The 15388-nt window shown below is 41.5% G+C and overlaps 1 protein-coding gene across 1 annotated transcript in view; it reads right to left on the bottom strand.

Moving 5' to 3' along the window:
* The window catches only part of CCDC93 (coiled-coil domain containing 93), a 63180-nt gene extending 47820 nt beyond the window's left edge, over window positions 1-15360 (bottom strand). Inside the window, exons 1-2 of the mRNA XM_057366524.1 lie at window positions 15077-15360; window positions 134-236 (exon numbers count right to left, since the gene is read on the bottom strand). Of these exons, the coding sequence (XP_057222507.1) occupies window positions 134-163 (30 nt within the window). The 5' untranslated portion in view covers window positions 164-236; window positions 15077-15360. The remainder of the gene's footprint in view (window positions 1-133; window positions 237-15076) is intronic.
* Between the last annotated feature and the right edge of the window lie 28 nt (window positions 15361-15388).

Genomic DNA, 15388 nt, shown 5'->3' with positions numbered 1-15388 from the left:
TCAAACAAAAAGAGTCAATTTAAGGCATCTCTAGCAGTGCATTCAATTAAAATTAAATTTAAAACGTAGGATCAGCTGTTGGGCTGTTAGGCCACCTGCCCAAAGGAACAAAAAAATTAGAGATGTAACGAACCTTTACTCCTGATGTCTGCAAGCTGCTCATGAATCACTGAATAGTACCAGCTTCTCACAACCATCCATTCAGCACGAAGTCCAGTTCTCCTTTGTCTCCCACCCTAAGAAGGAAACCAGCAGCACATAGCTCATTATCCATATTGACAGCAAGTGTTTGCGTGAAAAATGCTGTCCTTCTTACATTTTTAATGTACTGGCAACTTCTTCCAGTGAAACCATTATTTTTCAAAAGAATGTTACTATGAGCCAAGCCTTTAACATCCACTGGCACAGGCTCCAGGATAGACACCAAAAGGAAACAGCAAAAGCCATTCAGATCAACGCAGTTATCCAGGCACTGTTAGTGCACCCAGCACCTCTCACTGCCCTGATGATCAGGTGTAACAGTAAAAAAGAGACAAAACCCAGGTGCAAGGGAAAGAATCCTTCCCAAAGATGGGAAAACAAACTCATCCAAGGAGAAGCATTTCACCTGCCAGTGGTGTGATCCAGGACTGGAAGAGATGCCACACCAATCCTTCTTATTCCTTCTTGATCCCTCTCCTTGGATATYGCCATTTGTACCAGTGATAAAACATGCCGAATACTCTTCCTTCTTCTCTCAGAGGAAGAGAGGAGTCATTTGCTGATGCTGGGACAAATATAGCAGCAGCTGCCAAGTCCACCTGCCTAATCCCAGAGTTGTCCCCCTGTGAACTGGCCTGACTCTCTGCTCAGAAGRGATGTCAGGAAATAAAGAGTCTTGTGGTTCCTCACCAGGATACTTCTGCTGTGACCATTCCTGCCTTGTATGGGAACCAACAAGTGTCAGAGGGACAAGTCCTGTTAACACTCTCAGTGTGCTGGAATCTCCTCATGGAGAGCTATGGACATGCTTTAGGGAAGCAGCAATCCGGTGTGGCAGAGTTCATGCCCTTCAGATCTGGTGCTGCTCCACAGGCAGCAGWKWTCAGCACAGCCCTTTCTCTGGGCTGCCCTGTGGGAGTTGCTTGATGCTCAAAACGTCTGAAGTCACGTCCTGCTGCACCACTTTCAGTCAGCTACAGCCCATGGGGCTGCCTGGGCAGGTATTGGGGCTAAAGAGTGGATCAAAATACCTCCCAATAACTTCAGCAGCAACAGATGGGCCCTTGTGCAATTCAATCCCACACTGCAGGAGGCTGGAGAGAGCACACATCTAAGGCTCTTCCACTAAGGGCAGAGCAGCTTTTTTGCACAGTGTTAATCAGCTAATTCTCACAGCCACTCTGTAAGTCATTTCTGCCCACCTTTTCAGGCTGATGAGGTGAAGGATTTGCCAGKAGCCACCAGAGGCACAGATGCAGCTAGCCAGGAACCAAACTGAGGGCTCTGCTCCTCAGCGTTGGCTGCTTGGCCAAAACCTGTTTATCCAAASCTACTATGAGCTAAACTGTTGTCACTGATATTTCTCCTTGCACATGTGAAAGAATCCCCTTGGCTTGTGWGAGAAGGCCTGTGCTTCAGGAGGTGAATGGGCTCTGAGTCAGGTGCCCCTCTGTTCTACTGCACCTGCTTCTGCTTCCCTGGGTCACCCAAGGCAGGGCATCTGAACTCACTGCACCACACTTGTCATGTTGGAAGAGCCCAAAATTGCTTCTAAAATGTTCTGTCAGCTGGAGGTAAGCCAGTAAACACTAGGATATTTTAAAATTAGGGAATTCAGTGCTTATCTCTCCCTGAGCAGTGATTTCACTGGGGCTCAGCATTCAATTCCTTTAGGATATTTTAAAGATCCTTTTCTAGAAAAAGAAACTGGCATTYATGGGCACAGCACAAATATAAACAACTTTGAATAACTCTCCATGTGGAACTGCAATAAAAATGGCTGTGTTTTCCAGTATAAATAATCACCCATTTCTTGAAATCATAAATCATTCACCTTTGAATTATTTGAGTGTCAAGGGATAAACTGTTAAATCTATATTTAGCATCTAACTCAAAGTCCTGCCTGGTCTTCAGAAGTACTGCACACACTTCAGCTGGGAGAACTTGTACATCAGATCCCTTGGAYAAAAGTGCTTAAATTTGAACTTAAATGCTTACATTTAAAAACTCCACCAAACATTTAAGAGAACTAAAAATTAGTTAAAAGCTGTTCTGAGCATTTTCAAAAATTATACAGTGGAAGGCATTCYAGGTGAAAATTAATTTTAACAAATTTTTCCTAAAGTGTCTTCCTTATTTTAGATTCTGTCTCATCATAGATATCCAGGAACAAGTTACCCTGTCTCTAAATCACTCAACAGAGGCAGAGTGAAAAGCCAGGCTTGGGGAGGAAACCAGCCAGTTTTGCCAGGGAAATGGGACATCAGGATGGGACARAACCTGTGATGCAGCACTGCAAAGGAGAGTGGCACCACCCTTGTGGTGGGAGATGCCAGCCCACTGTGTAACCAGTAAACAAACTGCAGATCAGGTGATTTTAATATCCTGAGCCATTTGAGTGTCTGCATAAAARTCTGTCCTGGACTAGATATGATCTAAAATTTTTAGAGGGGTCTATGTGAAACCGTTCCGATCCCTGAGTAGAGATGGACACAGAATCTGCCAAAAAAAATATTCATTCAACCAGAAAGTGTCAAGAGGATTTTACACAGGAAAAAAGATTTGAAGAAACTCAGTGGTTAAGGGAATATTCATTTTACTTTGTAATTCACCTTAACTGATCCTGTATGTGAACCAAAACCCCTGAGAYGAGAAATCTGTGCAAAAGATATGAACCTGTGAAATGGTGGGACAAATAGTTTCTCCTCCTCTAGTTAAATGAAACAGCAGCTACTTGGGAAAAGAACCCATGTGCCAAATCTGTAAATATGCTCTACCTCTTTTTATGCTGCTGCTATAATTAATGTAAGAATGTTTAAAATTCCTATCTGATACTTACACTTGTTATAGCAACATATTTAATTCCAGAGCTACATCCTTTAGCAGATTCTTTTACTTCATTCAAATTACTAATCATTTCGATTCTCTCTGAAAGTCTTTCCTCCCTCACTCCCCATGCATGCTTAACCTAATTAACTATAAATGAGAAAAAATGCTATTCACATAAAAAGAAAATGTTAACCTATAAATTATCCAGTGCTCCCTCCCGAGGCTGGCAACGCCTCTCGCAGAAAAGCTCAAATGTTGGTGCAGTATTCTTGGCTTCTTATCCAGTTTCTGCCACCCAAAATCATTTTATACAACACATTMCTCTGCCATTTTGTACATCTGGCAACATTTACTGATACTAAGTCCTCTCCCGTGTTTTCAAGATTACACGAAGGAGGATTTCTAGGATGATTAATTGGAGAGAGAAAATCATTCCTTTACATTTCAAGGAACATTTGCAGAAGACTAATGGTCATTTATGGAAATATGGCCTCTTTATACCCATTAATGTCTTCCAGTGCTCCCTGTGGGTCACACAATTAACCATCCCTTTGTGTTTCTTTGCTGCTGTCATCCAAAATCCTCTCTTCTTGTTGTCTGTTGAAAATCTTCTGCTTTGCCATAGCCAGATCAAAAGTACACTCAGGCTTGTGGGGCTGAGCCATCTAAGAGACAAGGTCCTTACTCTATGTAATTTCTCCTCAAAATACAGTTTTGCCCAGAGATTCTCAACTGCATTTTGCCAGATTTGACCCCTGACAATCATTTTAAAATTTATTTGTAAATCCAAATAATAGAGAAAGAGACGGTCCTTTATTTTCTAATTCTATTCCYATGCTTTTTTGATTTTATTCACCCCACTCTCCAGTGGTGATGGAAAGGGTTTTGTTGTGCCTAGCACAATATAATTCTGATCCATAGCAAGAGCTCCAGAGTGCTGTTGTATCTTATTGCTATTGTCATTCGTGTAACCATTATTTGGAATGACAACAGTTCCAGTGAAACCTGACACACCAGATCCCCGTGCAGTGAACCTGTGCCCAGGTGGCTGCTCACACCACGGGCACCAACAGAGATTCACCAACAGAGGGCCCAAGTGAAGACTGGCACTAGGCACATWTGAGGGAAATGACCTTTCCATCCATTTTCTTGGTTCCTGCTCCCTGTCCCTGCCTCCCTCTCACTGCAGAACTTTGTGTCAGTGTCCCATGGGCACTAACAGGCCCTAACGGCCCAGGCACTGGTATCACACACTGCATTGCCCAGTCCTTTTCCCTTTTGCCAAAGAGAGCAGTCTGACAGCCTCTAGCCAGGAAATTTGGAATATCAAAAAACACAAACCCAAACATAGAAGAAAATGAGAGACAAAAACGAGATGAGAAAAACACTGAGAAAATGGAGAAATGCTGGAACAAAACACTGTAAGTCAAAACAGAGACAAAYTGGTTATTTGTTCATTCCCAATTCCCTGAAATTTTCTCCATTTTGATGATGCTTGATCACAAGCTGAGAAGAGAATGGCCTTCCAGCTGTGAGGAGACAGCCTCATACCAGAACAGGAAAGAGAAGCATAACCTACTTGCCATTCCTGAATACAGTAAAAGAATATTTCAGGAACAAACTGCTGGCATTTTGCTTTAGCTTCCTGCATAGCAAAATCAAGACTGATTTAATGAGTGTGTGTGCATTACACGGAGAAGAAAACACTGTCACCATTACACAAATTAGCTGAAATTCTGATATGCACACAATTCTGCTAAAATATTCTTATTAAAGGTATGTGTAAAATTCCGGAGAAGATACAGCCATCTAATCTTTTCTTACTTTAACATTGCTTTGGGGTGATTTACAGCAATTTATCAGAAAATTACAAAAGCTGTGCATGAACATTCACTCATATTTTTACCCTAATTTTCCTGCAGGAAGCCCTGTGATTTTTTCTGTGGTCACTCCAAACACTGAATCAGCACCACAGTACCTTGYAGACAGACCCCCACCACACCTATCTGCCCACTCTCTCCCCACAATCTCCCTCACCCTTAATACCTGCATTTTGTGTTTTCTGAGCTTCTCCAGTGCCAAATCCATTCCCTCTGTCCCATTTCCCATCAGGGGCTGAACCCATTCCCCAAACCCTCACAAGAAAGCACCAGCCACTCCTGCCCTTTTTCCACAAACCCCAAGCATTTCCTTTCCTGTTCACTGCCAAGAGCCCCTTTCATCAGTGGGTTTGCAGGAATACAATGGCGAAGAATTTTAGTTAATTGGTACTAATTATAGTTAAAAGTAACTAGGGGCACATTCACAGGGGGAGGGAGGGCTAAAAGAGGAGAAACATAATTCAGTGCGCTTTCAACTGTMCACACACTTATCTGAGCAGGGTTAATAAGAGCATCAGCCTGGTTCCCGAGCACACAAGAGGTAAATAGAAGCCATTTTTCATGTTTTATTCTACAGGCACAGTTTTACCACGACCCATTTTACAAGTGAGGTAAATGAGTCATAGAAAAAGCAAGTAGCTTGACCAAGGCTTTGCAGTAAGACATCGGCAACACAGAGAGAGCACTGCAGGAACYACTTTCCAGCCCACTTGATCCTCACGAGAACAAAATCTTGCCTTATTTTTGTTATCATTATTCCTGTGTAGTAGCTACTCTCATCTGCAGGATCAGAAATTTTAGGCTAAGCTGTGACACAGCTGTACAATTGAATTTGAATTAATCAGTCTTTAATCCCTGATTAGGTGAACACAGCAAGAAGAAAATATCTGAGGGAAAGAAAACTTCTATCAGAGATGAAATTATAACTTGAGAGGCTAACATTCTGCATCAGTTTACAATTGATAAGATTCAGTATACAGCAGTGGAAAAATATTAGAAAGTCTAATAGGAGACACTTAGGCGAATATTATGTTCCAACCTTTAAAATCCAAGCTGTGCCTTAAGATTGTAACTATCTTTTTGCTCCAGAACAAAAAAAAAAAAAATTGAAAGGCATGACTATTAAGCAAGGATAAAGGTTGAGTCATAAGCAAATGTCATGTTATAGATTTACCTACCAACAAGAAGGCAGCGGGGTTCAGGTCAGAGGTTAATGAAAGACATCCAAAGGTCATTCTGTGATTATGTGAGAGCATGAGTTTAATAGGGCACGGGGACGACAGACACTGACAGAAGATTTATACCAGAGGTGATGACACCGCTCCGAATAGTGCTGATAAAAAGAGCCCCAATATGGGCCTGAACAGAATGATGAATGGTGCACAGAGCYGCTCACACTTCTCATTATAAGCTCCTTCACTCATGGTGGCACTTAGTGGCGTTTATTTACTGGGGTTTGATGGTACTGAGCAGAAGCACAGTATATCTAATACTTTAAATGTAGACTTGCCATATAAAAATGAAACAAGAGATAAGATTAGACCATTGAATAATTGCCCAGCTTTCCTGCAGAGATTATATTCACCAGTGCTAACATTATTTTTTTCCTAATGTTCTAGTGTACGAACAGCTCAAGTGAATTAATTTTCTAAGGCAGAAGGTCAAAGGAAAGTAACTGATAAGCATTGTGCCTGCTATAGAATATCACTTTACAATATTCTCGCCTCCTCATTTATCAGATAGAGAGGAAGAGATTATATAATAAAGGTATATAAACATATTTTTGTCACAATGAATTTAGTTTTAGTTGTCCCAAGTGCTATTTTTCCTTGTGGCTCTTAGTGGGAAGAGGATCAGAGAAGTCAGCCAAAAATGTCAAAATAAAAAAAGAAAAAACAAAACACAAAAAATCAACAACAAACCTTAGGGCCAAACCCAAGAAAAACTGAGACCTGATAAATAACATGCACTGCACCAAGAAACTCCTTTTCAGACTGTTATATATTTATCAAACCATTGGAGTGTGAATTTATGAATAAGCCTTATCATCTTTCAGGCAGCAGGCACAATAAAAATTAGAACTACAGAAAATTGTGGGTATTATAAAAGGTTATTTCTATCAATTCATATGTATCTTTAGATGGGAATGTCACAGAGGAAAGTTCTGTACATCTTTCCATTTGCACCTTCACCCAGACACAGAGCAGTACTGCATGATGTCATATTTAACATTTAGGTGGACATGGAGAAAAATAAATAAATTCTTATTCAAACAAGACGTGCTGTAAATAGTGTATGCAATTTTCAGAGGTGCAGAGCTGYAACATTCTGAGCACACAGTACCATCCCTCTCCAAGGTAGTTCATTTAGTCACCTCACCTGTGCTGCCATTATACACMTGTATTTTACACCATATCCACCTTGCAATGCCTGAATATGTGATAAACAAAGAAAATACCCTATCTGCATTTCAGAAAGAAAGAAATATCTCCTGGGTTACCTTGAAAATTACAAAGTGGTTTCTAACACTTGAAGGGCACCTGAAGGACCAGCAGATCCCTCAGGATAAGGGACTCCAGAAAACCAGATGMATGTCAGGCAAAAGTTGCTGAAGTGTCACATCTAGTTAATGGAGAGAGGAATTACAGTYACTTACACTTCTGCTTGACTAGGAAGAGTGAAAAAAGAAAAGCAAGTGTAAATAACACCTTATCCCTGTGCAGCCTATGAGACCTGTGCACTGTGTGAGCCGAAAGGGAACAAAAGGTGCTGGCTTTGTACCAGGCTCTGCAACCTGGCAAACTCCAACCTCAGTGGAAGAAATGTCTTTTCTTATCAAACCAGGTATTCCACCAACTCCCACCCCTGATACAAGTGACAGACYAGCCATTTCTGTCATCTCTTTCATCTATGCCCAGAGTAGATGGACATACATACTTTTTTTTTTTTCTTTTTAAAGGACCTCCCTCAGTTTTACACTGTTTTCCAAGTACTGCAGAATAATTTACCAAAATATATTTAACAGACATTTCTCAATAGCAGGCTATTTATTWATCTTCGACATCTAGGTATGTACTTTCCCTATTTTTTAATCACTCAAAATTAATAGAAATATATCAGCAAGGCTATTAAAATACAGTGTATGTTGTGCAGGCTACGTTCAGATATAAGAAAACCAATGAAAAGGCAGGAAGCAGAATGCTTTCTCTTTAAAGCTCTCTAGTCATCAGTGACACACTGTCATTCAGCAYGTTTTATTGTCCACTTGAATCAAATGAATAGAACAATCTAAGGGAAGCCACAGTGCTTCTGGGCACACAATGTATTTATTAGTGAGGCAGACAATAAAATGTTACTMAAGCATCTGAAATGGCACTACACCAAATGAGGATGAGATTTCTTATTTATGAATAAGAAAAAAAYCCCTTGAATGACACTCCTCATTTATTATGCAATAAAATAGAAAGCGAGGATGGCTGAAATTCTGCCTACAGAGCAAACAGAAAACAGTTTTCTAGCACAGCCACAGGAGACAAAGTTTCCTCTGAAGATGTATGATGTAACATCATTGCTGGTTCAGAAGTTAAGATCACTTTTTCCGAAGCAGCAGAAATTCACTGATGACAAAACATCACTCATTTGGGCCTATGTTCTGGCTACAAGCATGTCAAGCTACTTTTAAAGTCTCTAATAATATATAGCTAAAATCTCATAACAGGAACAAAACACGATCTTTATTCTGCTGCACCACAAATACTGGAAAATGATCCAGAAAATGTATAAGCAGATTAAAAAGACTGGTGCATGATTTTTATTTTTTTAAACAATATATTTGGCAACTAACACATGGCCTTGAATTTATTTGGAATGGAAGATCTTCATACAACTCTAAGGATGCACACATGAGAAGCTGGTGCCCTTTCTCAAAGTAATTATGCTATTTGGAGWCCAGCCCTGCAGATCCAAACTCAAAACAAACTAATTATCAGATAATCTGATTGGCTGGATTTAGATCAAATCTGCAGAACTGGTTGTTCATTGTAGGTATATGMATGCATGTATATGCCTATCTGTATGAACAACATTTTTAGTTTAAYGTTCTGCGAATTTAATTAATTTAGTTCTTGAAAAAGCTTTCTTCCAAGAAAGGCCAGAAAAGTAAGTACTGACAACAGCCATAAATCCACAGTAGAAAATCAGCAGGGTAAATAGCATGGCGCACAAGTTGTATTTAAAGTATTTGTGTTCACTTTCAGTATGYGTGTTTATCTTTATGCAAGTCCTGGCCTGCTCAGAGTACTTCAATTCCTGGTAATGGAAAGACCATCAGAAACCTGAATCTCATCATCTTGTTTCATAAATGAGTCACTCAAGCAAAAAGAAGAAAACAACTTACCAAAAAATCTCTACTAAGAACAATCCAAACACAAACATGATAACTGAGATTTTGTCTCTGCAACAAGGCCAAATTCCTCACTAATGCCATCCAAAATGTGTAGCATAGGACAAAAGGGCTGAGACAAAATCCAGGAGCCAGTTAAACTGRYCATATTTCTGTGTTCCACATCAGCAACACAGCTGTGCAAGTACTTTTCACTGTATGAAGTCCTGTGTACTTCAGTTCAACTTGTGTGGGATAATTCTACTAAAAGAGGTAAGAATTTTAAAAATATCTTTCTCATTAAACCTTCTTACGCCTTCCTCATTAAACCTTGAAAATATGTAGAAGAGAATGCAACTGATTCTTTTAACAGAACCATTTGCCATTACATTAAAATACAAGTTCAGAAGGTTCATGCCACGCATTCTGGTTGTAACATCAAATCTTACACAACAGGGCTAAGGCCCTGCTTTCATCAGAAAAGGTCAAGCTGAAGCAGTAGCTCAGAAATCCAGGACGACCTAACAACYCTTTGCTGACACTAACGAGCAGGTCACTATAGAAGAAAGAGATAATTCTTTATCTTTTCACAGAGATTATAGCCAAAATGGTAATACAATTATTATTAAGGATGAAAAGGCCTGGGAACTCTGCAATACTAATTCCACGTATATTATATTACCATGGAATCATAAAATGGTTTGGGTTGGAAAGGACCTTAAAGATCATGCAGTTCCAACCCTCTGCCATGGTCAGGGACACCTTCCACTAGACCAGGTTGCTCAGAGCCACATCCAGCCTGGACCGGTTATGTTACTTGTCTTCCTTCTCCAGCACATGGCTCTCCAGTGTTGCCTCTGTGACCCTGAGATTTAAAGAATACATATATAATAATGCTGACTCAGACAATTATTAATCCTCCCTGTCTTTTTATAGCTTCAGGGAGACTTACACAGAGTTGATTGCCACGTACTGCTCCATTTATCCCGGTGTTCCTTGCACAACCTGGTTGCCCAACATCAGACTTCACTTTTTTCTTGCCAAGCTTGCATGCCATGTGCTTGGAGTGTTCCCAGGGCTCCTGATGGCAGTCCCTGCTTTGCAACCTGCCTCCTGCTCTGGGGCTTGGCATGGAGGTGATGGGTGAACCAGCTGCCTGCTGCTGAGCACTCGCTGGAGGTCACAGCACAGAGCAGGAATTTCTGCCTGTTCTGGTGTAAAATAACCAGGAGAGGCCAAAAGAGCATCACAGATTTAGGGCAAGACTCAAGGGCACTGCTCTGCTGCCTTCTCTCCTTTACCAGGCTCTGACAGCCCATTAGTAATGGCATCAGATGGGGTGTTTTTATTGTCTGAAATTGTGGAAATTCTAAGACTAATTGCCCAACTGAGAGTGTGTAATGCTATTCCAGAGGCCCTGGAGTGTCCCTCCCCAGCCCCAGCCCTGGTCTCAGCAAGGTAAGGGTCTTGCARGTGGCTGTCACATCCTCACCTCCATGCAGGTATCCTGGATGCCTYAGAGTATTTCTCAAACAGACCATGAATCCTGTGTTTAGGCACCTGRATCACTTACTGTCTGTCAAAAGCAACTATGGCTGATGGAATATATTTCATTAAAACTGCTTTTAATGGAGAATTGCATTTCTAAGTGAGCTCTTGGTTCCTTTATTTTTGCATTTGCATCATATGCTCTCYGAGGGAAAGGTCAAATTTGAGAGGAAGCTGAATGCTGCAAAATGGAAATATTTGTTGGAAATTAGAATTTCTGGTATTTGAATTGTCACTGCAGATTTGCAGATTTCCATKGGCTAAGAGAATTAGACATTTTTCAAACTGCTCTGTAATGTGTTGTTCCCAGCACTGTCAATGCCAGCAGYGATTGCTGTCTGATGGAAGTACCTGAGACTGCTGCAACACAAACATTCCTCAACACTGACCCASATAACCTGTGCTGTTGAACAAATTACACAGGATAACATCATTATCTCCTGATTCTGAGGCCTGAAAGTTGGATATCCATGAAGTTTGGCACTTTTTCCATCTGCAACAGGTGAAGGAAAGAAACACACCTCTCCAGAAGATGATTTTTTAACTTAAACTAGATACATCAAATGAGCACAAGGATCACACTCYGTGTGTGCTATTTCTTTCTACAGAGGAATCTGTTGCTCTCTCTGGACTGCAAACACTGCAGGAATTGACTTGTTCACAGAATCATAGCATATCCTGAGTTGGAAGGGACCCAAAAGGATCATCGAGTGCAACTCCTGAGYCTGCACAGCACGACCCCAAGAATCTCAACATGTGCCTGAGAGGTTCACACTCTGCCTTTTTACACTGGAGGGCAAAATAGGAGYGGGTTATTGCCCTATCTCAAAATATGAGTTGTTGGTATTTTTTGTAGGCCTAGGTATAAAGTCTGTATCTCTACAAATACAATGCCAATAGAAATAAATTCAATCAACAATATTTCCAAATGCAATTGTCATGGTGATTGCCTAACTATACAGAAATTCTGGGGGAAGGCAGGAAGGCAGGCAGGAAGGAAGGAAGGGAATCTGAGTTTCATGGGGAGAGAAATTGTGAACTTCCAAATTTAAATATATTAATTTTCATTTTAACTTCAATGACACATACATTTAACATATTTTCAATCAAGTCCAAAAAATTTTAAATTCTTGTGCGAGGCTACTTTTGTTCTCAGCCTGCAGTTTTTCTGCTTGCATTTCTTATGCCATTTTCCTCAACCACTCAGCCGTCTATTTTTAGCTTGGTTTGACACTAATTTCCTCCTTGCCCTTTTTTTCRTACTTAATCTGCACTGGCCTTATTTTGACTCTTAGCAAGTGACACACTTATGACAGATGCATGCATACACAGGACTAGAATGCACTCATATCCACTCTATGTGTACCTTCAGGCTCTACACTGTCCTTGCTTCTCACCAGAATTTACCACAGAAAAAAATATGCCTCACTGAAGGTGAGTGTCCCACCTATTTAGTCTGTCCCTTGAATCTAGATGTTGCATGATGCTATAMAAATATGATAAGAAGCCTTTAATTGCTAAATTCACCATTTGGATGCAATCTAAGGTGATGATGATTACTTTGCATTTTCAGTATCTTGTTTAAATGCCACAGTCCTTCAATGCTACAGCTGTTTGCAGCTCTTTGGCATGTGATGCAATGAGGTTATCTTGGCAAGCTTCTGACTGGGCTGGACTCCRTATCTCAGAAACCATGGCCGTGGCTGGCAGTGTTTACTCCCTAGGTGACCATTTTAGTGAGTACTGAATGAGTATGGAAACCAGATCAGGGCTGAGCCACGCTGGCAGAGCGAYACAGGGAAACCCAAACTGTATTTGTCCATGCAGCACCTTTCAGCACATAAAAAAAGGACTCTAGCCCCTGGAGATGACCCCTACCTCAGCCCCTAACATGAGATAAGCACAAGCCCTTTTCATATATGTGTGAATGCACGTGTTCCAATGGTTTCACACTGCTGCTCTTTCCCCTTCCCTCTCTACAATGCCAACACTATCGTAAAATCAATTTTATAGAACTTGTCCACTGCTCACTATGTTCTTGCCAAGACCCCAGAGTAGTTCCCAGCATGCTGCTCTTTGTGCCTGACAAACTCCTTGTGTGCTGCAGGACCTGTGAGCTGTGCAGCTCTCTGCCTGTGACAAAGCTGTGTACTAACCTGGGTGGCTACTACACCTCCTTTTGCAGATAATAAAACACAAACCAGCTAGTGAGATAAAAGGCATTTCTGGAACATGCACCCAGTTCTATAATTCTTTACTTATGAAGTATGGAGAACTTTGTTCTGTTATGTATGGAGAACTTCCACATCTTCACACGTGTCTAGAGAAGGAAACATCTTGGTACCTGTCTCTCCACTTTTCCTTGTGAGGAGGTTGAAGACCCTGATRAGGCCTCCCCTCAGTCTCCTCCAGGCTGAGCAAACCAATTGCAGTCTCTATCCTCTTATGCCATATATTCCTCTCTAATGCACAYACTTCATGTTCCCAAAGTTTCTGATTTCAGGCTTTCTGATGGTCGAGGTCTTTAAGGCACTTTATTCTGGTTCAGGCATGTAGCTGGCCAAAGGCATTTATCTGACGTTAGGGAAAGATATTTTATTTGATTATATAAACCTTTTGTCTTTCCCAATCCAGAGTTTGGAGTTTAAGTACAGCAAAGTAACTATCTAAACCACAGACAGGGCTAGTGGCTCAGCAGGAATTACTGAGAAKAAAAAGACTTTGTTTCTGTGTGACAAAAGCCAAAGTTGAATGATTTGAAAATTTGTTTATTGCACATCTAAACCACAATGGTTTTCTGCTGCTGCAAACATCTCTCTTTACCATTCTTACCATGTCTATTATAGACTCATATCCTCCCCTCTGAGTTTGTACATGTTTGGTGACACTGTTGGTCACAACATACCAGCACAAAGAAACCACAGTTATCACTAAATAAAGTTGCCATCACTAAATAAAGTTGCCACTCTAGTAAACAACTACAAATTCCATCCTACCCAGTCATTCTTTTGGGAACTGTAATGTGATATGCAGTGAATCACTGCTGACCTCGTAATAGGGAAAACTGTCAAAATCCCTGCAGTGAAATACTAATCTTGGGGGAATGCAATGTGCAAATATGTCTAATAAATTGTATTCAGTATCATTGCAATGAGAAAGGGAAGAGTTCAGTAATAGAATAATAATTACTGTAATGTTATAATGAATATATATGATGTATAAATGAATGTAACAGGATTATTCCTCCACATCCCACATATATAAATGGTGGTTTTTTATTGTGATGTCTTTAGCATTGTCAAGACAAACTAAAGAAAACTGTTTTCTGCTTCAGGTTTTGTGTTTGACCCAAGAGGTTCAAACTGGCAATGAAAACGTGGCTTCTGGGATAAGGAGACGCACAATTTTGGCCTCAATCAATAAAGTCACACACATGGGAAAGTCCTTGCAGAACCAGGTGTTCAGGAGGGCCAGAGCCGTGCTGGGAATGACTTCATTCCCACTATGTCTGTGCCTCAATGAGTAACAGCCTGTGGCATAGCCCCTCATGGCTGTCCCAGTCCACTGGGAATGAGGCCACAGTGGAAACAGCCCAACACATCCAGCTTTTGTTTTTATTATTGAACCACAGAATATTTAGGGTTGGAAGGGACYGTAGAGATCATCCAGTCCCAACATCCCTGCCATTGGCAGGGACACCTCCCACTAGACAAGGCTGACCAAAGCCTGCTCCCACCTTTTCCTTGAACACTGCCAGGGTTGGGCCATCCACAGCTTCCCATGTCAACTCTTCCAGGGTGTCACCAACCTCACAGTAAATAATTTCTTCCTCATATCTACCCTAAATTTCCTGCCTTTCAATTTCAACTGATTACTCCTTGACCTATCGCCACAGTTCCTGATGAACGGTCAGTCTCCAGCTCCTCTGTAGGCCCCTTCAGATGGTACTGGAAGGCTGCTTTGAGACTACCTTCTTTTCCTCAGGCTGAACAAGCCCAACTTTCCTAGCGTGTCATGGAATCACAGAATATCCTGAACTGGAAAGGACCTACAAGGGTGGCCCTGCTCAGGACACCCCCAATCACACAATGTACCTGAGAGAATTATCCAAATACTTCTTGAGCTCTGTCAGGCTTGGTGCTGTGACCACTGCCCTGGGGATCCTGTTYCAGTACCCAACCACCCTCTGGGTGCAGAACATTTTCCTGATATCCAGCTTAAACTTCGCCTGACTCACCTTCAGGTCATTCCCTCAGGCCCTGTCACGGCTCATGAAAGGGATGAGACAGGYACCACTTTCCCTCGTGAGGATTCTGAAGACCCTGATGAGGCCTCTCCTCAGTCCCTTCTTCTCCAGGCTGCACAAACCAAGTGCCCTCAGCTGCTCCTCAGACCTTCGGCCTGCAGACCTTCCCCATCCTCTTGGCCTCCTTTRGACGCTAACAGCTCAATGCCTTTCTTATGCTGTGGTGCCCAACACCCCACCCAGCACTCCAGCTGAAGTGCTCCTCTTACAAACGCCGTGGCGCTGCTCTGGCCGTGCTGCAGA

This window comes from Malurus melanocephalus, unplaced genomic scaffold (genome assembly GCF_030028575.1).
Source record: "Malurus melanocephalus ecotype Western Australia unplaced genomic scaffold, MMel_1.1 scaffold_67, whole genome shotgun sequence".
NCBI classification, from domain to species: Eukaryota; Metazoa; Chordata; class Aves; order Passeriformes; family Maluridae; genus Malurus; species Malurus melanocephalus.
Note: the sequence above shows the minus strand (reverse complement) of the source record. Positions and strands in the feature narration are given on the sequence as shown.